Here is a 25,226-nt window from a genome sequence, read left to right on the forward strand (position 1 = left end):
TCACCTAACTAAATAAAAGCCCAAGGGACTTTCTGGAGGTCTAGTGTTTAAGACGCTAAGCTTCCACTGCAGGGGGCACAGGTTCGATCCCTGGTCAGGGAACTAAGATCCTGCGTGCCGTGTGGCACAGACAGAAAATAGAAAAAAAGAAAAAAAAAACACCTAATGCCTTGACGTTAAGTCCTGTAAGAAACAGTGGAACACACAAGTCAAGGGCCTCTGACGAGTGTGCTCAGATTCCCAGCAGGTCACCACAGGTGTTCTTCGATTTCTCTATAAATGGCCTAAATTATTATGTGTAAATCTAATTTTCAAAAATGACTTATTTTAAAACTTTTCTGAAGGAAATTTCCACTTTGAGAAACTCTTTTTTCCTTGCTCTGTATGGCAAGGAAAAGTGATTCTGCCATGATGTACGTTTATCGAATTTGGACTTAAGAGAGGCCCAGTGGGCGCTGGTGTGACAACCAAGACTTGAATTCGGGCTCCGACCCAGAATCCTGCGTGTTTCCTCAACTGCCCAGCAGCCCTGCTCACAGGCAGGGGTGTGTCGAGCCACCCCCTCCCCAGTTCTGGCTCCATCAGAGCAGCGTGGCCTGGGGGCTTCAGGGGATCCGGGTAAATGACAAAGCCACTGAGCGTTGATTGACTGTTTCTTATCGGAGGCCAAGAACTCTCGGGAAGCAAGGAACAGTGGCAAGCAAGTGGCCACTGCTTCCTGGTTCTGTCTGGGATGTGGTGGCTTTAAGTTAATAGGGTGATGTCACCATTCACAAAGGTGTGAAGGGGCCACTGTGATGTGAAGTAAGATGTCCGAAGTAAAACTTCAGAACTGTGAGGCCAGTCCTTTTGAAGTGACTTCTCTCACCGGCTTGTGGGGGCCACTCACAGCTTTGGGGACTCCAGTCCGCAGGAGGGAGGGCGCTTTTGTAGGACATGAAGTTTTCACACCTCCAGGCCCTCCCTGGTCTCTCCTCTGCAGGGGCAGGAGGGGGCCATGTTCGAACAGAGTCCCACGAATTTCCGTTCAGAGCTTTGGGTTGGGACGTGGGGGGCGCTGCGGGCATCGCTGACCCCCGCGTTGCTATGACGACAGCCCAGCTGCGGCTGCCCAGGCTTCCGGGATTCGGGAGAGGAGGGGTGCGGTCTCGCCGTCTCCAGGAGCTCGTGCTGGTCCAGGGGGGTTCCTGTGCTCTCTGACTCCGGCAGACGCGCACCACCCGGACTCCGGGGGTCGGGGCGGGGAGACCTCCCCAAGCTGCTTCTGCTCAGGGCGCTGGTGCGGGGCGGGACCGAGCCGGGCCCCCCGGCGCGCGTTCAGCCGTGTCTTCTGCCCCGCAGGTGGCTTCGACCTGGACATCAGAGGCTGGGGCGGCGAGGACGTGCACCTTTACCGCAAGTACCTGCACAGCAATCTGGTGGTGGTGCGCGCGCCCGCGCGGGGCCTCTTCCACCTGTGGCACGAGAAACGCTGCGAGGACGAGCTGGCGCCCGAGCAGTACCGGATGTGCATGCAGTCCAAGGCCATGAACGAGGCGTCCCACGGGCAGCTGGGGATGCTGGTGTTCAGGCACGAGATCGAGGCCCACCTCCGCAGACAGAGACACAAGACGGGCAGCAAGAAGTCATGAACGTCCCCTGCAGGGAACCAGTGGTGCGGAGACGCTTTATTATTATATTTTTTTTCCTTTTTGCAGTTGCAGCAAGGAAAAATATTGCCCCAAAAGGGCAAGGAAAGCATTCGACTGGTTAGTAAAACGGACAAGGGGGGTTTCTCTCTGCCTGTGTAGCTGATGCAACAGGCATCAAATGCCCCCCACACTTGGCCTGCAGAAGCAGCCCAAAAGCACCAAACCGTGGCAACCAACAGAGACCGCCTCTTTGTGAGACTGATGGCGTGGAGGTTGTGATTGTGTTTACAGCAAAGTGAGTGCTGTTGTTCTGCGCTTATTGAAATATTCATGAAGGAAAGGAAGCTTTGTAAAAAGTTCATTAGGATGGAAGGCCAGCATCATGCCTCCCGGTCTGAGGGGTGATCAGCCCTTCTCTGGGGTCTGGGAGACGGTGTGAAATTCAGAGATACACTCATGGTGATCTTCGTGGATATAGTAAGCAAAACCAAATGGACTAAAAGTGAGAAAACAAAGAAACTCGTAGCTATTGTATCATCTCCCCCAACGTTAACCAGAAGTAATCTGCTCATCTTTTTGGTTGTAGTTTTAACCATCTCTGTTAACTTTATTTTAAAATGCACTTTTTTTTTTTTTTGGCTTGAGTTATATTCTGCTTATTTAATTACCCATTTGCAAGCCTTATGAAGAGAGCACAAGTTAGCTACATTTTGGTATTTTCTAAGAAGATACTTTTCGCTGCCTTGCTTCAGTTCAGAGCATCAGATTGTGACCCACAGCCAAGGATGTGGCAGACGCTGACCCTGTGGGGACTGGCCGGCAGACGGTCATCAAGGGGAAGGCGTGGCTTGGGGCTGCTGACCACACAGGCACATGGATAATTTATCTGAAGAGTATTTCAGAAGTGGAGCAACTGAACACTGGAGGGAATGGAAAATGTTACTTTTTACCTTAACAGAGAAGGAAACTCATTCAGACTGGTGATAAAAGTCAGGAAACACATTTTCTCCTCAGGGGAACTGGGACCACTTTCTTACCTGTTGAAATAAACCAAAGCAGGCTGTATGAACCAAACGCTCTCTTTTCTAAGCAGGGTGCTCTTCCTGGCTTCTGGCTTCCACGAGAAGAAACACAAGAAAACGTCTTTAGTGAAAGGTCACTCCACCCACCAGCGTCCAGTGGGACGGACGATTGTGAGGTGGGCTCCTCCAACCCAGCCAAGTGGAAGTGACTTAATTGTTTTTTAAATTACGCTGTTCTACTCAGTCACCAAGATGCTTCTGAAAATCTCATTTTATTACATTTTACAACTATTAAAAAAAATAAACGCAGTTAACATTTAGTGGTTTCTATGTTTATGTGAAAATTATTTACTTATTAGCCAGCACCAGATACAGGAGCTAATTATCTCTCAGGTGCTTTGCCTTCTGTTTGTCCACAATCAACTCATTGTTTAAAAGTTCCAAGAACAGTCAAGCTGTTGGTGGGTTAAAAAAAAAAAAAATGCATTGTACTGATTTGTACTGGTAGTTCATAAAACCCAGGACATGAATGGAAGGCGGCATTGGACAGCTAATAAAATGTGATTTGTGGGTACGATTTCTTCTTGAAGTCAGAACACCAGGTCTTTAGTTTCTAGAGATGGGTTTCCTGAGTGTCGACCAGCTCCCCTTGGCTCTGCGGCATTTCAGGGGAGATCATTCCCTGACCCGGGATGCCCTGTGTACCCAGCGTCTCTGACCCCTCCTCCCACGATGACTGGAGCACCTCTCACCCCGGGGACCCCTAAACATTCTCATGTCACCTCCAGGTGACCCCTTGGGGGCACTGATCTAGCAGGAGGGGAGAACCTTGGTGGACAACCTGGCAGTTAATACAATCTGCTTGTTCTTTTTAATGTTTTCCTCTGTTTAGTCTTGGCTCTGCTGGGTCTTGGCCGCTGCTCGGGCTTCTCTAGCTGTGGTCTGCGTGGTCTCCTCTCTAGCTGCAGCGCACGGCTTCGCCTCCTGCTGGCGTCTCGTCGCAGAGCACGGGCTCTCGGGTGCTTGGGCTCCAGTAGTGGGCTCTGGAGCGCAGGCGCAGTCGTTGTGGCGCTTCGGCTTAGTTGCCCCGTGGCACGTGGGATCTGCCCAGATCAGGAGATGTGTCTCCTGCATTGGCAGGCAGATTCTTTACCGCTGAGCCACCGGGAAGCCCTGTCGTCATTTTTGATTAGAAGTTGAGGAGTGGTTTCCGAGGGCCCTCTTATTTCCACACACACAGTGCTCCTGGAGGAGACTCAGGCCCGGGTCTGTCTCCCCAGTGGGTCTCGGGCTTGGTGGGGCCGACCCTGCCCCCGCCAGCCTGTCTTCCTCCAGGTCCAGAGGCTGCTCTTCAGGCTGGCAGCGGGAGCGTGTGTGTCTGCCTGTGACCTGAGTATCCCCCAGCGGGGCCTCCAGGCCAAAGTCCATGGGTGACCAGCCATTTGGGCAGATGTGAATGGCACCACACAGGTGCCTGAGGCAGACGTTGAGAATTGGATTTTGAAAGACACTGAGGGTGGATGAAGCGTGTTAGTTGCTCAGTTGTGTCAAACTCTGCAACCCCATGGACTGTAGCCTGCCAGGCTCCTCTGTCCATGGGATTCTCCATGGGTCTCACATTGCTGGCAGATTCTTTACTGTCTGAGCCACCAGCCAAGCTCTAAGAGAAGAGATGGCAAACTCAAACTGTATATATAAATACATACATATATACATATATATCCCTCTTTTTAAAGCTTCCCTTGTGGCTCAGCTGGTAAAAAATCCACCTACAACGTGGGAGACCTGGGTTCGATGCCTGGGTTGGGAAGATCCCCTGGAGAAGGGAAAGGCTCCCCACTCCAGTATTCTGGCCTGGAGAATTCCATGGACTCTGTAGTCCATGGGGTCACAAAAGAGTCAGACATGACAGAGCGACTCTCATTTTCTTTTTAAAGCTTATTAGGTAAAGGGTTTTCTCAAGAGGCAAGAAGCCTCATTAAGCACGTGCAGGAGGGGTCTGTCTTAGCTGGGGCTGTAGCCACACCACAGGCAGGGTGGCTTCGTCACCCAACATTGATGTCTCAAGGTTCTGGAGGCTGAAAAGTTCACGGTCAAAGCACCAGCAGACCAGGTGTCTGGTGAGGACTTTCCATGTGTCTTCATGTGTTCGAGGGCAGACAGAGGGCTGGCTTCCCTTCCTGTTCTTAAAAGGACACTGATCCCGTTGGGAGGCTCCACCCTCATGACCTAGCACCTCCCAAAGGCTCCACCTCCAAATACCATCTCATCAGGGCTTCAACCTGGGAATCTCGTGGGCACATTCAGTCTGTAGCAGGACCTTCCTCAGCTCCCTGCCCAAGACGCTTATTTATAAAAGCAGGGTTGCTGATGCCCCCACTGGAGCACGATGGTCAGGGACTCATCACTCAGCCTTAGACAGCAGAGGCTGGCAGTGATGACCAGTGGCTTCTAAGGAGGAAGAATGGTGCCAGGGAAGCGCTGAGGCTTGGGCTCGTCTGGGGTCCCTTCCAACGCTGCCTCCTTGCCCCCTCCCCCGTCCTGACTCTGTAAATTTTTCAGGAACTGACCTTGGTCCCCTTGCTGGAGCAGGGTCCCTGGTAAAACACGGGGTCCTGTGCATCAGCCATGTGTGAACCATCCTTGTGAGAACCATCACTAACACACCCCCTCCCTCTTCTCGTAAGCTAAAGACACGTTGGCAGCCAGGGATGGTCCTCTGCTGGTCTCCATGGGAGCTGCTTTTGTGCAAGCTGCTTAGGTAGGATGCGTCATACTTGCTGTTTCAGTTCAGCATGGCAATTAGTATGCAGGCTTTCCCAGCCACGCACCTGGATTCAAATTCAGGCCTTTGACTTCCAGCCCGTATGATCTTAAAGCTGACAGTCTCCACCCCAGTTTCCTCATTCAGGGTCATGGATGAAATCACATTTATATCATAGGACTGTCTGGGGAATTAGGACACGTCATGACATGGCACTCCAGTATTCTTGCTTGGAGAATCCCATGGACAGAGGAGCCTGACGGGCTACAGTCCTTGAGGTTGAAAAGTGTGGGACACGACTGAGCAACTTTCACACTCGCACATGTAGCAGGCTTTCATGTCCGATACCAGCTCCATATTCGCAACTTTGTCTGCTGTTCTTCCCAGCACACCCCGCCCTCTTGGGTGTAAGTAGACAGTGGGTCTCACAGGGGACGTCCTGAAACCATCATGCGTGCAGTGTCCTTTATTTTTGTCATTCTGAAAACCATTTCAGTCTATCCGAAGATGGGTTACTAGGAGTGTAAAATACAACGAATAGTTTCTTCCTAAAATTCTGTGCTCAGTAATTTGGAATTGGTGACCCCCTCGGCAGAGGCATAGATGTTTTTGAAGCATAGCTGGGCACCTGTCTAAAGGACAACTGTCTAAAGCAGCTCGTTTCATTACTTCCGTTTTCCAGGTACAGAAAACCGAGGTTCAGAATTGGCCGAGAGCTGACTCAGAGGCCCTGCCAGAGAGTGGCCTCATGTTTCCTCCCAGGACCAGCTCCTGGCCTCCAGCCCCACCTGAGGATTCCCCTGGCAGTGGATGGAGACTGGTCTCTGGTGGCCCAGGGACACTGAGCAGGTGGCCACTGCCCCCTCCAGCTCTGGGCCATCACTAGATGGGTTGGAGGCCTCGGAAACTGGTCGTCCAGTAGGCCCCCAAGGTGTTAAAGCTGGCCTTGAGTTGGAGGGGAGGGGAGTGGAATTCTTGCTTTTTGGAAAAGATTTGACATTGTTTCTGAGGATGGCCGATCGGAGAGAGTGCCCTTGCGTGCTAAGTTGCTTCAGTCGTGTCCGATTCTCTGTGACCCCATGGACTATAGCCGGCCAGGCTCCTGTGTCCCTGGGATTCTCCAGGCAAGAATACCTGGGTGGGTTGCCATCTCCTCCTTCAGGGGATCTTCCTGATGCAGGAATCGAACCCAGGTCTGTCTCTGCATTGGCAGGCGGATTCTTTACCACTAGCGCCCCCTGGGAAACCCTTGGGCAGTTCTTAAAAGAGTGGGTGTGTTTTACTCCCAACACTCATTAAATAGCTGGCAGGATGCGTCATATGTGTGGTCCTTATTTTGATTAGCTTTATACTTGAATTCAAAGCTGTTTCTCCTGGCAGGACTTGGTGCCTCGCTATTGCTGCCAAAAGCTCAGGCCTGTGCCAGTTGGTTGGGGGATTTGGGCACTGGTTTTTTCAACACAGAAAATTTTCTCTCAGTCAGCTGAGGTGCCTTCAAACATCTCGGCATTACTGATCCTCTGCACACGCCCTCTGGAGTAGCCAGCCCTGTGCCCCAGCTGCGGCTGCCTTGCCACTCTTCCGAGGGGAGGGGCTGGGGAGATGACATGATGCTGTGATGCCTCGGGCTGTCTCAGCCTCTGTCGTCACCCAGAGGTTCAGAGAGGGCCGGGCCACCTTCATGACCTCTGCCTAAGACGCGCCGGGTGCCTTTTTAGCTGGAGGTTGGCTGTGCCGTGTCCTGCCTCAGGCAGAACCTGAGTTGGGGCGGGGACGCTGGATGAACTGGGCTCACTCCTCACCTACCTGAGGGTCAGACACGTTGGCTTGAAGCCAGCCGAGTACAGCACGGCCAGCACCTCCCTGCCTCCGTCATGAATCCCACAGCCTCTAACTTCGCGACTGACCCCCTGCCTAAACCACCTCCAGCTCCAGGGTTTATGGATCTTCGACAGCTGACCTCACCTCTCCAGCTGGGATGGCTAATGTCATTTGAAAAGAATGAGAAAAATAAATGGAAATTAAAGGCAAACCCCACTAAACCTGTTTCTTGATAAATTTATGAGGGTAGAAATCATATCAAGGATCTTTTCTGATGACAAAAGTATGAAGCTAGAAATTAATTAAATGAAGAGAACTGAAAAATCACAAACGTGGCGATTAAGCAGCATACTACTGAACAACTGCTGGGCCAAAGAAGAAATCAAGAGAGATTTAAGAAATACTTTGAGACAAAAGCAGAGGTGTAATATACTAAAATTTACGGGATGCAGTAAAGGCGGTTCAAAGAAATAAATAGCAATAAATGCCCACCTCAAGAAACAAGAAAAGCCTCAAAATAGCAACCACACTTTACACCTCAAGGAACTAGAAAAAGAAGGATGAAGTTTAAGGTTAGTAGAAGGAAAGAAATAACAAAGATCAGAATGGAAATAAATGAAATAGAGACCAAAAGAAAAAAAAAGGCAATAGAAAAGGTCAATCACATTAAGAGCTGGCTTATGGAAAAATCAACAAGATAGACAAACCAGTTGCTAGTCTCTCCAGGAAGAAGAGAGGACTCAGATAAAATCAAGAGGAGAAATTACAACTGATAGGTTAAAATACAGAGGATCACAAGGGACTACTATGAATAATTATGTGCCAACAAACTGGGCAATCTAGAAGAAATAAATAAATTCCTAGAAACCTATAACCTACCAAAACTGATTCATGATGAAGCAGAACATTTGAACAGGATGATTAACAAACAGATGAGTCAGTAATCAAAACCTCTCAACAAAAAAAACCCAAATGGATTGACTGGTGAATTCTACCAAATATCCAAAGAAGAATTAATACCAATCCTTTTTGAACTCTGAAAAAACAGAAGGGGGAGCTCTTCCGAACACATTTTACAAGGTCAGCATTACCCTGATACCAACACGAGACAAAAGTGCCACACAAAAATGTTACAGGTCAATATGGTTTCCCCAGTGATAAAGAGTCTGCCTGCAGAGCAGGAGACATATTCAATCCCTGGGTCGGGAAGATGCCCTGAAGGAGGGCATGGCAACCCACTCCAGTATTCTTGCCTGGAGAATCCCATGGACAGAGGAGTCTGGTGGGCTACAGTCTGTAGAGTCACAAAGAGTCAGACACGACTGAAGCAACTGAACACACACACAGGCCAGTGTGCCTGCTGAACATTAGATGCAAAAATCCTCAACAAAATATTAGTAAATCAAATTCAACATTACATTAAAAAGATGATACACTGTGACCAAATGGAACTTATTCCGGGATGCAAGGATGCTTCAATATCTGCAAATCATTCAAAGTGATACACCATATTAACAAAAAGAAGGATAAAAATCATATAGTCAACTCAATAGCTATAAAAAAAAATCTGACAAAATTCAAGATCCCATTTATGATAAAAACTATTGGCAAAGTGGATATAGAGGGACTATACCGTACTCTTGCCTGGAAAATCCCATGGATGGAGGAGCCTGGAGGGCTGCAGTCCATGGGGTCGCTAAGAGTCGGATACGACTGAGCGACTTCACTTTCACTTTTCACTTTCATGCACTGGAGAAGGAAATGGCAACCCATTCCAGTGTTCTTGCCTGGAGAATCCCAGGGACGGGGGAGCCTGGTGGGCTGCCGTCTATGGGGTCGCACAGAGTCAGACACGACTGAAGCGACTTAGCAGCAGCATACCTCAATATAATAAAGGCCATAGATAATAAACCCACAGCTAATATCATACTCAGTGATGAAAAGCTGAAAGCATTTTCTCTGAGATCAGGAAAAAGACAATGATGCCTACTTTTGCCACTTTTATACAGCATAGTATTGGAAGTCTTGAAACAATAAGGCAAAGAAAAGAAAGAAAAGGAACCCAAATTGGAAAGGAAAAAGCAAAACTGCCATTTTCAGATGATATAGTACTATATATAAACCCTAGATATTCCACCAAAATAACTGTTAGAATAAACGAATTTAGTAAAGTCACAGGGTGCAAAGTCAACATACAGAAGTCAGTTGTGTTTTATACACTAATAACTATCTTAAGAGAAATTAAGAAACTATCAGAGAAATTAAGAAAACAATCCTATTTACAATTGTATCAAAAAGAGTAAAACACCTAGGAATAAATTTAACCAAGGACGTGAAATACCTGTATATTGGAAACTATAAGACATTAATGAAAGACATTGAAGAAGACATAAATAAATGTAAATACAGTCTGTGTCCATGGATTGAAGAATTAATGTTGCTAAAATGTCCATATTACCCAAGGCAATCTACAGAGTCAGTGCAATCCCTATAAAAATCCCACTAGTATTTTTCAAAAGATAGAACCAACAATCCAAACAAAAAAAACACCAAATAGCCAAAGCAATCTTGAAACCGAGGAACAAAGCTGGAGGCATACACTCCCTGATTTCAAACTATATTACAGCTGAATCCGCTTGTCAAGAGCCAGCTTTGGGGTAAAGGCTGGGTGATTGCTCACTTGGGGGATGTCAAAAGTGAGGCAGCAGAGAATTCTCTTTCAAACCCAAACTAATCAAGCCATTTCTCTGCAAGTCAACTGGCTGGTACATTCTGTGATTCCTCATCAGATCCTCCTCAAGATTCTCTTTCCCCCTCAATTCATCCCAGAAACTAGCAAATGGGCCGTTAGGGTACACAGCCCGCTAATTGAGCTGAGCTGATAAAGGGGGAGGTGGATTCTGGATGCAGGACCCACCGGATGACTGCCAGTTGTGGAGGACTTCACACATTATACACGGTCCATGCACTTTACACATTTCTTTCCTAAGCCTCAGAACCCCCATTGTGACTTTAGAAACTCCTGTTTCAGGCATGAAGCTGAAGATTCCACACTGCTGGTTAAAGTAGTAGCCAGGATCCAAACCCAGACCTGCTGGGCTTTCTGCTGTATCAGGCTGCCTCATTACCAAGTAATGTGTTTTCACTACCCACAAACAAGAGGGCAGCTTTACCATTGAGGCTTCCTGGTGGCTTTCAGTCTGGGGCAGCGGCAGGGCATCTAAAGCTCCCTGAACGGGAGTGAAGAGGCAGAGCAGTGGAGTGGAAACGGAAGTACTAACATCCATGCTAAAGGCTGCCCACAAGCAGAATTCACACTGCAGAGCAGGTAGTCTGTGAGTGGAAAGGAAAGAGTGGGCAGTTCTCCTAAAATGCAAGGAAGGGGCTAGAGAGGGGCAAACAGTGAGGAGGAGATTATAACCGTGGAAGCAAGGGATGGACATCTAAAGTGGGATGCCCAGCTCCTCCTCAGGGTGGGGACACGCAACTCAAACGTAAGTGTTTAAAGATACAATTGTGGAAAACTTAGGTTCCTGGCATGCTGCGGTCCACGGGGTCGCAAAGAATCGGACACGACTGAGTGACTGAACTGGACTGAACTAGGTTCTGAAACAAAAGCCTTGTGCAGTGCAGTCTGGAAGGAAAACAGCTACCACGTTCTTGACAAAATGAAAGCAGAGAGGCCCCTTGGAGACGCCTCTGAGCGCCCACTGTACATCACTGCGTGTCCTCTGTGTACCAGGTGCAGGACCCAGGTGCGTGTGTGTGAGGCCGTAACCTGTGTTAGGATGCGTGTGCATGAAGGAAGCTGTCTGCAGAGGCCGCAATTGCCAAAAAAATAGACAAAAATAATTTTTAATCTAAAAACAGACCTGATGCCACAGCAGCCACGACTGTGTACTAACAGGATGCTAAATTCCAACGCATTAGCTCAGAAGGGCAGTTGGGGGTACAAATGCCCCTGAGTGACCTGCTTGGGGCCTTGGTTTCACTTTCTCTCCTTTCTCTGGATTCTTCTGTCCCTGTGTTTTCCTCTTCTTGGTGAGGTTTGCGCCTACTGACACTTACTTCATGTCGCTTGGCCTCCTGGCGACGCTGATGGGCAGAGACTCTCTGGTGCACCCTCCTCGGCCTGCTGGCAGTTTGCTGAGGGTGCCAAGGCTGGCAGGGGAAGGGGCAGGGAGAGCGGCAGTGGAGGGTCTGGGGTGGCAGGAGACCCAGGATCTCCCGGGGGAGGGCTGAGTGACGCGTCAGGGAGCGGTATTTGGCACGGTCCCTCCAAGGTGGGTGGTTGCAGGGCATGGGGAGGCTCCCAGACCAGGAAGCCTTGGCAGGCAGGTGTGGGCACTGGCTGGACCGAGGGAGGGCAAGACGAGGCCGGCGTGGACATCCTGGCCTTCAGCCACAACCAGGCTCAGACACTGGGAGACGGAGTCTAACTGCAGAGCTGGGATGAAAACTCAGGCTTCTCCAACCCCACCGACTTGTAAACAATTGCTGAATTATGTAAAACGTTCCCGCTTAGAATATCAAGTGTTACTCTTGGCCATCATATCATCAAACACTGGACGGTTTCTTGTTCTGAGTATCAGTAACCAACAGGGTAAGATTATGAACTCAAATCTGCCCCCCTGCGGATAGCAGCTTCACTCACTCAATCATCCTCTATTTTCCAAGTCTTCTTACAGCGGGATGAGAAGAGGGTGGGGTACATGTATGTGTGTGTAATGGGATGTCACTCAGTGTAGTGGTGTCTGGATATGACTTCCTTACTTCCTCCAAAATAATTGTCAGCAGAGGGTGATGCCAACATCTTATCTGTCTTCATAATTACTAGTGACTATAGGATATTTTTCTATTCATTTCAGAACTCCAAGATTTCAGAGCTGGGTAAAATAATGATCTGGTTATCCCACCTTGTTTTGTTAGAAGTGAAAAACTGAGATTCAGAGAGGTAGAGGGACCTGTCCAAGGTCACACAGCTAATGGTGGGAAGAGATGGGAACAGGAGTTTCTGACCCCCAGCCTTTGTGTGTCTCTGCAGTTCTGTGATGTCATGACTGCCAAACTACTATTAGACATGAAAGCCGAGAGACACGATCTCTCAGACAACAGAAAACACATGGGACATTTTAAGCAACACTTAACAATAATCTGTTTAAAAACTTTCTCATTAAAGCACACATACACCCATGCATACGCACACACATGCGTGTACCCCACCCCCTTCTCTGACTATACTCTACACAGTCAGGGTGTGTTTTGCACAACCAGCACCCTCAGACAGACCGCTACAGCCCTCGCTTCCTTTAGGAGAACAGCTGCCCTAGGAGTCAGGCCCGGAGTACCAGTCAGGGGCCCCTCTCCCGGGACGACCTCGCAGGCGCTCCTCCAGGAGCCGCTGGAGGCTGGGGTGGGCTCAGTGGGGCAGGAGACGCCTGGCCCAGTGCATCTGCCAGAATTGCCAGGGGAGGTTATCTCCCGCTCTCCCTTCGTTAGGAGGTGGGCAGGCTGAACAGTGACCCACGGGTACACAGTGCATGTCAGCGTCCAGGACGACGTAAACATCTGTATTCGTTTCCTGGGGCTCTCCCGTAATAAATTACCATAAACTCAGTGGCTTATGAAAAAGGACATTTATTGCACAGTAGTCCTGGAGGCTAGCAGTCTGAAGCTGAGGTGTCCCAGGGCCCTGGGGAGGGGGCTCCAGTCGCCCAGCGGGCCCCCGTGTCCCTGGGTTTGCAGCTCCTCACTCGCGACTCTGCCTCGTGTGCCTCCGCTTCCAGAACCCCCTCTCCTTGTCAGAACGCCAGCCGTCGGCCTTGGGCCCACCCTCATCTGGTCTGACCTCAGCCCCAGAGACCCTGTTTTCAAATAAGGTCAGGTTCAGGTGTGGGGGGGGCAGTCTCATCCCAGGACACACAGTGTCCAGGGCGCTCCCCCAAATGCCCTGCTCCATCTGCCAACACCAGTCACGCGCGGGGCTTCCCCTTCCTTCTCTGTGGTCCTGGCTAGAGCCCTGCCTGCTCCCCCAGAGCCGGGGAACCACCTCACACACGGTCCCTCGGCTCCTGCCCTCACCCAGGGTATTTCCGTCCACGTGAAGCCCCTCTTCCAACACCTTCAAGCTCCTCATTCAGTTCACCCCATCTCCAGCTCGTTCTCCCTGTGTGTCCCTCACCCTGGCTGCCACACGCCCAGAAAGTGAGGTGGGTGGGGGCGGTCGGCTCAGCCCTGTGCCACCTGAACCTCACCTGAACAGGAGCCTGAGACCTTCCCGTGAGGCCACGGGAGAGTCTGGTTTTGAGGCGTCCCTTTATTCTGACCAGCTTCCCAGGTGGCGCTAGTGGTAAAGAACACGCTTGCTGACGCCGAAGATGTAAGAGATGCGGGTTGGATCCCTGGGTCGGGATGATCCCCTGGAGGAGGGCGTGGCAACCCACTCCAGTATTCTCGCCTGGAGAATCCCCATGGACAGAGGAGCCTGGCGGGCTACAGTCCATGGGGTCGCAAAGAGTCGGACATGACCGAAGCGATTTCGCTCGCGCTTAATTCCTACAAGGTACCAGTTTCTTGGTTTGTTTCACATGTCGTTAGTGTCGTGACCCTCGTGTTAGGAGCTGTGGAATTGCGGGTTTGTCTCCCTTTATTGCTGGAGCATGTACAGCGTGAAGGAGGTGATTCCCTCTTGGCGTGAAACTCTAGCATGCATGCAGAGATCTTTATGGAACCCCAAGGCTCCTTTCACTTGCTTGGGGTTGGCTCGCTGTGGCTTCTCTCATGTGTCCACAGCCGTGGGGTCTGCTGGCTGCAGGGCTGTCACTCAAACAGCTCCAGGTAGTCGGGCGGCTCTTGCTGCTGACCGCAGGGGTACAGAAGGAGCTCCTTCCCCAGGGAGGTGATGGGCTCCTCCTGTGAGGGAGACAGTACAGGTCAGGCTGCAGCCGCCCGAGAGCGGCAGGGGCATCAGCCCAGGCTCCCATGTCTTATTTATAGGACACTTTTGTAAGAAGCCCTTCCTGCCTTGCTGGAGCACACAGCTTCTGGTCTCCCCTCGCTTTACACTAAGCTTTCTTGGCTTAGGCAACCCCGAAAGAGAGATTTCTTGTCCACAAGCTGCCCTGTGGTCTCCCTCCTTCCCAGGCTTGTGCTCTCACTTAAGGGTGTTTTCATATGGAAAAGAATGTATTTTTAAAAAGAATGTGTGTGTACATATATAACAGAATTACTCTGCTGTACAGCACTAATTAGCACAACACTGTAAATCAACTACACTTTAAAAAAAAAAAAGTGTTCTCGGATGTGATCAGAGTGCACACATTTTGCTTCATCTCGTGCATTCTCTGCCCCAGTGGGTTCTCCCTGATGAGGAGGGACCAGGTTCAGTGATAAAGAAAGTGCAATTAACAATCCTTGTTATCAGGAAGGTTACCCACGTGGCTCAGGGGTTAAAAGAATTCGCCTGCTAATGCAGGAGGTGGAGGAGATGTGGGTTCGCTCCCTGGGTCGGGAAGATCCCCTGGAGGAGGAAATGTCAACCCACTCCAGTATTCTTGCCCGGAGAATCCCATGGACAGAGGAGCCCGGCAGGCTACAGTCCGTGGTGTCACAGAGAGTCGGACACAACTGAGCGTGAGCACTATTATCGGGAGGAGTTATGGAAGCGGGGGGCTGATCTCCCACTGCTCGCCTTAGTTCTTTTCTGTGGAACTCCCTTTCACTGTCAGAGCAGCTGCAGGACACCCGTCACCGAGCGAGTGACGCATGCGCGGGGTCGCACCTTGTGGTACTCCACCAGCTCGGCCAGGCTGGTGTGCTGCAGCTGGTCCACGCCCAGGAAGCTGTATGAGTCCGAGGAGGCATCTATGAGGAAGTGCTTGCAGCCGTCCTCGGACTGGTAGGACAGGGCGTAGCCCCTGATCTTCTCGTTGACCCGGATCAGAAAGCTGCCCGGCACACAGGTGCTCAGAAGCTCATTCGCTTTGTTGACGGTGAGGATTCCTGCAGGAAAGAAGGGCAGGGGTTTCAGCCACATCATTTCCAAAGTTCTCCTCTGTTAAACACAGCCGTGTGGATAAAGCCAGTAACAACCTGAGCAGCCCTAAGTCCACACTGGGTTTCCTTGGAGCAGTACTGTGGTTCGTCATCTGGTATTTGGTACCTGGGATGGAGTTGCTGCTAAGTCACTTCAGTCGTGTCCGACTCTGTGCGACCCCATAGACGGCAGCCCACCAGGCTCCCCCGTCCCTGGGATTCTCCAGGCAAGAACACTGGAGTGGGTTGCTATTTCCTTCTCCAATGCATGAAAGTGAAAAGGGAAAGTGAAGTCACTCAGTCGTGTCCGACCCTCAGTGACCCTATGGACTGCAGCCTTCTAGACTCCCATCCATGGGATTTTCCAAGTAAGAGTACTGGAGTGGGGTGCCATTGCCTTCTCCGGGGATGGGGTAGGTTCCATAAGCAAATGTGAAGTACAGATGGAGGGCTTCCCAGGGTGGTGCTGGAGGTCAAGAACCCGCCTGACAATGCAGGAAGTGTAAGATACCTGGGTTTGATCCCTGGGTGGGGAAGCTTCCCTGGAGGAGGGCATGGCAACCCACTCCAATATTCTTGCCTGGAGAATCCCCATGGACAGAGGAGCCTGGCGGGCTACAGTCTATAGGGTTGCAAAGAGTTGGGCCCCGCTGAAGCAACTTGGCACGTATGCAGTACGAATGGAACGCTCGCCCCTCAGAACACGTTTCCACGTGCACACCCAGTGACAAGCACGGGTGTCATGTGGCTTCTGAGGGGTAGTACCGTTGGCGGTCATCCTGGGAGGGTGAGCTCTCCCAAGTTGACTGATGGGGACCCCGGGGCCTGGGAATGATCCTACTAGATCTGGAGCGGAAGTTCTCACCGGAGCGATGTCTGGAAACGTCTCAGACACTGGGGCTGGGGGGTGGGGGTGGCTCTAGTCTCTTCCAGCGCATGGAGGCAGGGATGCTGCTAAACCTCCCTCTGCACACAGAGCAGCCTCACTACAGGCAGTGATCCAGTGCCAAAGGCTGACAGTGCCGAAGGCGGGCACGCTGTCCAGGTGTCAGCGAGTTAGTGAGTGTCCTCTGCTGTGACTACTCCTACGTGAGGCTTCATTTAAAGGAATGACGCAACAGAGGCAGGCATATGCACGCACGCGTGTAAGTGTGCTGTACTTAGTCGCTCAGTCGTGTCCGGCTCTTTGTGACCCCATGGACTGTAGCCCGCAGGCTCCTCTGCCCATGGGATTCTCCAGGCAAGAATCCCGGAGTGGGTTGCCATGCCCTCCTCCAGGGGTTCTTCCCAACCCAGCGATCGAACCCAGATCTCCTGCATTGCGGGTGGATTCTTTACTGTCTGAGCCACCAGGGAAGCCCAAGAGTACTGGAGTGGGTAGCCTATCCCTTCTCCAGCGGATCTGCCCAACCCAGAAGCTGAACCGAGGTCTCCCGCATTGCAGGCAGGTCCTTTACCAGCTGAACTACCAGGGAAGTCCCATGTGTGTATGTGCGTACTATCTGTGTCTTCACAGATATTCAAAAGGATGCCACTCTTCACACACACACACACACACACACACACACACATGTTACACTACACACGCATAGTTTGGATGCCTCATGAATTCACAGGAATTCAAGACCAGCCTTCCCCCCCAATGAGTCCACACTGATGGCTCAGGTCTGACCCGTGCTCCCGGTTCCCCTTCTTCTCCTCCTCATCTGTAATTCTTCAGGTGAGCCCATGACATGATAAGACAGAGAGGAAGTGCGCAGACACGTGCTGGCAGGATGGTGAGCTGCTCCGAGCTCTGGGCAGAGAGCAGCGTTTCCCGCGTCAGCAGACAGAACCTCCCGCCTCTTCCATGCTGACACTCGGCATTACGATTAGGGAGAAACCCAAAAGGCCTCCTGGTGAAAAGGCAATGGATTATCACAGCTCCTCAGTCTGACAAGACTAAAGTTAGTAAAGTTAATTGAGAATTAAACCTAAGGATCCAGTGTAAAACGTCAAATGAAACCACTTGTGTTCTTTTCTGTAAGTAGACCTTGGAGAAGGGAGGATTAGCGATCATCCGCTCCCCGGGCCTCGCCTCCCCCGCAGGGCCCGAACCCGCACGTCTGGGTGTGGGGGCTCAGCTCCAGGGCGACGCGGGGCGATAGCAGGGCCTGCAGCCAGATCCTCATGGACAGGAAAAGCGCCTGCGAGGAAAGAAGCAGGCGGCTGCTCCTCTGGCGTCCAAGCTCTGCCAGGACCCCGTCCCGCAGGCCTCTGAGTCCAGTCACCTTCCTGCCCTTTCCCGAAGAGACTGAGGTGCTGAACACAGCAGGCGCTGTGACTGAGGAGCCCCTGGGGTCGCTGCTGGCTGTCCAAGTCAGGCGCCCAACTAATACCCAGGTGAGCATCCCCGCGGCGACTGCTCCTTCCTGCTCGTTTCACCTTCTACACACCTGGTCCCACTGCAGGCATTGGAGGCTGAACCCAGGCCACCGGTGACCAGCCTGCCCAGGGCCTGCAGGGGCTGTGGTGTGAAGACTCTGGGTCTGACGCTCTCTGAAACCAGGGAGATTGCTCAGTGACTTCATCCTGGAAAGATTTCTCTTCCCTCCCTGACAGGCTGACTCTGAAATTCCAAGTGACTTCAACAGACGGTACGGATGTTGTCATTTATAATATCTGGATTTCAGCATGATGGAGTCCGATTCCTAGAACAAAAGCCATTCTGGAAGATTATAACCAGAATGAGACAAATTCCTCAAGTCAGGTCATAGAGTAGCTGCAAATCAGACCGTCCACGAGCCCCCCCGGCCTGTAGCTGTTCTCAGCGTGCACAAACCCTGGCTCTGCCTCGGCTCCAGAGACACCAGCGCGGGGGCCCTCGCCCCTCGGTGGCGCCCACGGCAGGTGCAGAAGGTGAGCACCACGCTTCGCTCATTCGCTTCACCGCAGGGTCGGCGTTCCTGAAGGGCACGAGCTCTCGGGGCATCCGATGACACAGGTCGACGTGTAGTTTCTCCTGATGCCACCGAGGGCAGCAGGGGCCTCCAGGGAGGTCTGGCTGAGGTCATGGCCAAACGGCAACCTTGGTCTGCCTGCAAAGGGGGCTCTTGCACGCAAAACCGAAGTCCAGCATCAGACGCTAATCACCGGGGGACCTCTGCCCGGGGCGTGACGCTAAGAAATTGGTTCTAGTACAGACAGTGGTCTTCCTCCATCCCCTGCTGAGGCTGTGATGCCTCCAGGCTGCCCTCCTCCGGCCTCTCCAAGGGCTCACCCAGCCCCACCTCCACCCGGCCAGCACGGTCCACAGCTCTGGAAGGGACCCCGGCACGCCCTGCGGTCTCTCCCCGCCCCGCCTCCTCGTGAGCAACCGCCGCTCCTAGTTTATCTTCACGCCCTCAGGAACTGCCACCCGGAAGATGCCCGGGAAAGGTCTAGCACATACTTCGGTCAGTCAAGTGAGAAACGTCCCTCTCCAGGACAATCCTAGCACCCACTGCCACCAGGCTGAGAGCTGATAACAGGGACCAGGGTGCCCTCGTGTTTCTCCGAGGTACCCCCAGGCCTGAGTCACACGCACACCTGTGTGACCTGCTTCCGGCACCTGGAAAAGCCGTGTTTAATAACCAAACGAACGAGAACTCAGCAACAACAGCACTGAGAGCTCTTCACGTCTGCCTGGCCCTCCCGCAGGTGGGCCTTCCCTCATCTGATCCTCACTGAGGCCTGGAGATGAGGTGCTCCCCACGGAGCACAGAGAAGGCCCGCATCTCAGGGGCCCCAGGGTGGGCCTGGAACGCGGGCCGGAACCAAAGGCCAGACCAGAGAAGCCAAGCTCGCACCCACCCTCCAGAACACCTGCCCCTGGTGAATCGGGCTCCAGGGGCTCCCACTCACTGTGTTTCTTCCCCAAACAGCTTTAGAATAAGCAGAAGCATGGCCATTTGGGGGTCTTCCCTGGTGGTTCGGATGGTTAAAGAATCTGCCTGCAACACAGGAGACCTGGGTTCAATCCCTGAGTTGGGAAGATCCCTTGGAGAAGGAGATGGCTGCCCCCTGCAGTATTCTTGCCTGGAGAATCCCATGGACAGAGGAGCCTGAAGGCTACAGTCCATGGGGTCGTAAAGAGTCAGACACGACTGAGCGACTAAGCGAGCGAGTGAGAGATGGCGGTTTTACAGATGGGAAAACTGAGAAAGAAAGGTAGGCACCCGAAGCTACAGGACACGTTAGTGGTGGTTTCAGGCTCCTGCTCCAGGGCTTGGCTTAGCCCAACCCACCGGGCTCATGAAACTTTCCTGGAGTTGGCTGAGAATTTAAAATGAGATTGATTTCACAAAGAGGTATTCATTTTCCACTTGGGCAGCCTAAAGATGTGTTTTTCAGTGACTACCAAGTGCGGTCCCTGTATGTGGGGACGATGCACCATGACCCCTGTGACCCCCTCAGCTCAGAGTTCGGCGGTTGTGGATAAAGAAGCACCACCCCACGCCTTCGGGGCTCCCTGATCTCAGGGTCTGCTGGGGCGGTGGAGCCCCAGGTGCCCTCTCAACCTCTCCCTCTCTTGCCATCTGTCCCATGCTCTCTGCCCCAGACGGTGGTGCAGGGAGGTCGTGGCACCGAGTTGACGTTCCTGACAGAACACAGCTCTGCTTCAAGGTGACCTCAGAGCCCCGCACTGCCACCTGCCCAGGGCGGGGTGGACAAGAGAAAAGCCGATGGTGTTTTCATGCAGAGCCCTGCAGACTGAGAGCGTACACGTCACCCCTGGCGAGTCACACTCGCGAAAGAGCTCTCCCTACCTCACCCTCTGATCCTCAGCACATACAGGACGCAGGTTCAGAGAGGCTCCGGGTCCTGCCCTGGTCCTCTGCCTAGAAGGAGACCCACTACGATGCTGACATGTACCCTTGAGCGCTCAGGCACCTTGGAAATGCAAGCGTTAGTCTCTCGGTTGTATCCAACTCTATGCGACCCCATGGACTGTAGCCCGCCAGGCTCCTCTGTCCGTGGGATTCTCCAGGCAAGAACACTGGAGTGGGTTGCCGTGCCCTCCTGCAGAGGACCTTCCTGGCCCAGGAATCAAACTGGGGTCTCCTGCACTGCAGGCAGATTCTTTACCAGCTGAGCTACCAGGGCTCAGGCACCTTAGGGATGAGGAAAAGTGGTCAGAGCTCTTAAAATATTATTCATACTGTTTTCCTAGTAATTCAAAGATTAAACTGACATCATTTGTTCTCACTTCATCACCTTAATGGCCAACACTTACTAAAGGTGACTGAGCATACGTCACACACGGTTCTAAGTCCGTTGCACGTTATACCTCACCGAGTTTTCCGACCAGCCCTGGGAGGCAGGTAGTGTATTATCTGCATCGGACATATGACAGGCAAGCGCAGGAGTCATGCGACTTGCTGAGGCCGTGCAGCTGGCTGGTGGGGGACGGGGAGCTGGGTGCAGGCGGCGTGGCCCCCGGGACGCACTTGTCACCAGCAAGCTGGCTCCTCTCCCCAGCCTCCCCGCCACCAGCATCAAGGAGCAGTGTCCAGCCTGCTCTGACGGCAACAGCAGAAATCCAGGACATGGCACGTGTCAACGAAGAAAGTGTGACAGCAAAACCATGGATTTAATATCCGTGTAAAATATCCCAAGTAAAACCCCCCAGCACAGCCGCTCTCCTTAGCGGGACCCACCCGCTCCCCTCTGTCTCGCCTTTCAGGCCCCTCCGAGAGCACGCGGGAACCACAAGCCTGGAGCCCTCGGGCATCAGTAATGGGAAGCACAGGGCTCCCGGTATAGGCAGGCAGTGACCCCCGTGGCCGGCAGTGTCAGGGCGAGGACCCCACGGCAGCATCTGAAAAACCCAAGGGAGGGCTCTGAGGTTCATGAACTCCTCTCAACAGTAGTGGGAAAAGATACTAAGAGTTTTGCAGCAAGTTTGCTGCACAGGGTAATGTCTGAAAACAGTCAGGATCTCCCAGGCAATTGGGTCATATTCGCTGCAGAGAAGCCAGTGCTTCTCAAATCTGTAGGAGTACTCTAGCTTTCACGCCTTTATCTTCATCTTCAGTTAGTTCACAACTGAGCTAAGACTAGGCAGGCACAGCGGAGCGCTGTGGAGAGTAACGTGGACAAAGCGCTCTGAGGCCACAGTGCAGATGAAGCTTCGGTGCTGAGCGGAGGTGAGTCCTTGGGCTCGTGGCTCAGGCTCTGCTGGGCCCTCCCAAGGTCAAAGCCTCCCGTGCCCTTCCCTGCCACACACAGGCACCCAGATCCTCCTGCTGCCAGCCACAGCCTCTCCCACTCCATGAGAGAGATGAATCACAGGTGTAAGTGAGGCAGGGTGGATACATTAGGGTGACTTTGGAAAGTCACACCCATCAGTCATTTGTGTGTAAGTCAAGACAAAGCTTGAAAATCCCTTTGTGAGAGATGGGCAGAATTTTGATGGCCCCACAAGTAAGAAATCTCCAAGCTTCAGGAAAATGGCTGGAGGACAGATCATCGCTTAAGAGTGCCAGTGTCCAGGTTCATTAAGCTTTTAGCCTGAAAGAAATCCTGGGAGACTTCTGTGAGACTTTCTCAAGGCAACCCCTCCAGGTATTCCCAGTCAGCCCTGGAGGAGTGTGCTGAGGAGCCTGGATTGCACACTGCAGAGTAACTGGAAGACCAACACTGACTCCATGTTGCATCTGTTTCTTTTTTCTAACTTTTGTGCCCTGTGGCCTGTGCCGAGTCATGCTGGGCTCTGCACCTTTTCTAGAAAGAATGTTACCCATAGCCTGAAATACACAGGAAGCCCATTTTCAAGCCTCTGACCTTTTAAGGGTATAACTCTTTTACATTCACATAGAGATAAAAAAGTTGCAGAACAGAGAATAACATTTGTCTCTTTGGAGGTTTACAGGAGTATTATGACCTGACCTACAGAGACAGCTGCAAGAACAAAGGATTCCAACACCAAGAAGTTTGCATCCTCCAATCATACCTCCCTCCCCTTTTAGTATAAAAAGAAGCCTGAATTCTTACTCGGGGAGGATGCTTCTATGGGATATTTGTCCACCATCTTCTTGATCTTCTGGCTTTCCAAATAGAGTTACCATTCCATGTGCCAACACTTCCTCTCTTAACGTACTGGCCTATCATGTGGCGAGCAGTGAGCCCAGACTCAGTAACACTGGGAGGCCAAGGACACAGCACTCTTCCTGGACAATTCTCTCTAGGGAACCTAGGTTTGAGAGAGTAACTGCCTCCACAGAAATGGAGACGATTTACCCCCCTTGGAGAATGAACATTTGAAGGGTGTATCAAAAATGGAGGGGCTTCCAGGGTAACTCAGCTGGTAAAGAATCCACCTGCAATGCAGGAGACCTTGGTTCAATTCCTGGGTCAGGAGGTTCCCCTGGAGAAGGGATAGGCTACCCACCGTAGTATTCTTGGGCTTCCCTGGTGCCTCAGATGGTAAAGAATCTGCCTGCAATGCGGGAGACCTGGGTTCGATCTCTGGGTGGAGAAGCTCCCCTGGAGGAGGGCATGGCTACCCACTCCAGTACTCTTGCCTGGAGAATCCCCATGGACAGAGGAGCCTGGTGGACTACAGTCCACAGGATCACAAAGAGTCAGACACGACTGAGCTGAGCTACAGCTCAGCGCAGGAAAAATGAAAGCAGTCAAAATAGCTGTGGTATGAACTGTGTTGGTATCCTGTAGATGTTAAAGGGATTTACTTTTAAAGTAGCTTAAAACACAAAGATTTTTAAAAATGTAAAGCATTTGGAGGGCAGGTTTGATCATATGCCACCACAGCAAAGACGTTCAAAAGAAATAAATCAGGTGGAAATATTTAATCAACTGTCTAATCACTTCCATATTTGGATAAGGAAGTGTAAATTACCTTTCAGAGGAGAGGAATAATGATCAACTATTGATGCACAAAGCAAGCGTGTGAATGCTCTAACAGAAGCAATTAGATGTCTCCCAAGTCAGAAATCTGTTTGTGCATTTCCTTTCATCTTTTTCCTGTCTTCCCGCTCGCAGCCTCTGCTGGCTCCTAAGCTCCCGACACTGCTGCGTGTCTCACAGAAGTAGGAAAATGCTGATGGACACAGTGAAGAAATGGGTCTGTGGGGCAACGGATGGACCTTCCAACTTCAGTTCTACTTATTCCCCAGCCCTTTTCTTCAAGAAGTGAGTACAGTTAATTACATACCTACCTACTTTGGGGACCCATAGCGAGAGACAGGATGAGTGCAATGACTGTGTTCAGCGGGGTGTTAAGTTAGCCAAGAGGGCTTCTCGACACTTATCACCAACTGCACCAACAGCCCAACAGCCCAGACCGGAAGGTGCTGTAACAGGGTGGCTACTCGGGAGAATGAAATGGATAAAAACACGGATCATATTTGACGATCAAGACAGTCCTGAACACTCACGCGTGAGAGGAGATAAGGGGTGAGGACAGAGAGAGAAGACGACAATCCTTGAGAAAACAAAACCAAGCAGACTACAATACTCAGATTACACACCTATAAAAGACACAGCACTGTTCAGCAACCCCGGGACACACTGCCGTCTCTCCACACCCTCCCTGCTGACCCCACACGCAATCGTAACTGCCTGGGATGACTGCAAGCAACTCCATTCCCTGTTTGCAGGATGGCTCTCCTTTGGTCCTTCCAGATTATTCTTGCCTTCTGGGGTGACCTCCTGGGCTCTGGACTTATCAAGGACAACTGAAGTCGCTCAGTCGTGTCCAACTCTTTGCGACCCCATGGGCTGTAGCTTACCAGACTCCTCTCTGCCAGATTTTCCAGGCAAGGGTACTGGAGTGGGCTGCCATTTCCTTCTCCAGAGGATCCTCCCAACCCAGGGATTAAACCCGGGTCTCCCCATTGCAGGCAGACGCTTTATCATCTGAGCCACCAGGGAAGCTATTATCAAGGACAGGCCCTAAGTAAATAATTGAGGAAAATAATTAAGATCTATGTTATTGAAGTGCTGCCTCATCCTTGTACGTGGTGCTGCTGCTGAAGACTACAGTTTTTGGCGGTGTGAGGCTGATGAGGAGGAGAGGGGCAGAGGGGACCGGAGGGGTAAACTTTCTCTTAGGCTGATCAGTTACAACAGAAACGCTGCACCAGGACCTAAGCCTTCTCAGATGTCAGCTGACTTACTTAAGAAATAACACTGGTGTAGATACTATTAATACCTCCATTCACAGAGGAGAAAACACAACTCAAGCCCAGTGATCCATCTCAGGAGTCTGGTACTAAGCCTGCATCACACTACATTTCCAAGCTGTGTGTATATTACTTGCTCAGTCACGTCCAACTATTTGTGACCCCATAGGCTGTACCCCGCCAGGTTCCTCTGTCCATGGGATTCTCCAGATGAGAATACTGGAGTGGGTTGCCATTCCCTTCTCCAGGGGATCTTCCCAACTCAGGGATCAAACCCTGGTCTCCTGCATTGCAGGCAGATTCTTTACCGTCTAAGCTATCAGTGAAGCCACCTTTCCAAGCTAGGAGCTAAGAAAACTCTGTGCTGCCTTGGGGCATTGAATTGACCAGAAAGAATGGTCAAATGATTACAAGGAATAACAGAGGAAGACACTCACCTATCTAGGAACCCTGAAAAGCTAAACTGATGACAAATCAATGCAAATTAAATTAAGGTGGTTCCACTGGTAAGATTAAGCTGGTGGGAGTACAACTTTGCTTAATCACTTTGGAGGACATCTGGCAACACTTAAAGAGGTTCATATCCTACCTCCCAGCAATTTCACTTCTAAATACACACCCTGAAGAAATGATCACAAATGTGTTCAAGGAGGCATGCTCAGGGTGAATACCCCATCATTTTCCGTAACAGCAAAAAAAATTGTACCAAATGTAGGAGAAGAGATGAATGAGTAATGACACACGTGTGTATGTGTGTGTAATAAAATATATATCATCAAACACAAAAGAT

The 25,226-nt window shown here is 51.3% G+C and overlaps 2 protein-coding genes across 8 annotated transcripts in view; one reads left to right on the forward strand and one right to left on the reverse strand.

Annotated features, from left to right (window-relative positions):
- Nucleotides 1–3,233, forward strand: part of CSGALNACT1 (chondroitin sulfate N-acetylgalactosaminyltransferase 1) — a 339,385-nt gene extending 336,152 nt beyond the window's left edge. For all 4 annotated transcript variants that reach the window (XM_040243275.1, XM_040243276.1, XM_040243274.1 and 1 more), the window contains one exon: nt 1,342–3,233. In XM_040243275.1, the coding sequence (XP_040099209.1) occupies nt 1,342–1,631 (290 nt within the window). In that variant the 3' untranslated portion in view covers nt 1,632–3,233. The remainder of the gene's footprint in view (nt 1–1,341) is intronic.
- Nucleotides 3,234–12,859: 9,626 nt separating this feature from the next.
- SH2D4A (SH2 domain containing 4A) overlaps nt 12,860–25,226 on the reverse strand; it is a 64,451-nt gene continuing 52,084 nt past the window's right edge. For all 4 annotated transcript variants that reach the window (XM_040243283.1, XM_040243282.1, XM_040243285.1 and 1 more), the window contains 2 exons: nt 15,019–15,239; nt 12,860–14,150 (listed from right to left, as the gene is read on the reverse strand). In XM_040243283.1, coding sequence (XP_040099217.1) covers nt 14,058–14,150; nt 15,019–15,239 — 314 coding nt within the window. In that variant the 3' untranslated portion in view covers nt 12,860–14,057. The remainder of the gene's footprint in view (nt 14,151–15,018; nt 15,240–25,226) is intronic.

The sequence above is a fragment of the Oryx dammah genome, unplaced genomic scaffold (assembly GCF_014754425.2).
Source record: "Oryx dammah isolate SB20612 unplaced genomic scaffold, SCBI_Odam_1.1 HiC_scaffold_7, whole genome shotgun sequence".
NCBI classification, from domain to species: Eukaryota; Metazoa; Chordata; class Mammalia; order Artiodactyla; family Bovidae; genus Oryx; species Oryx dammah.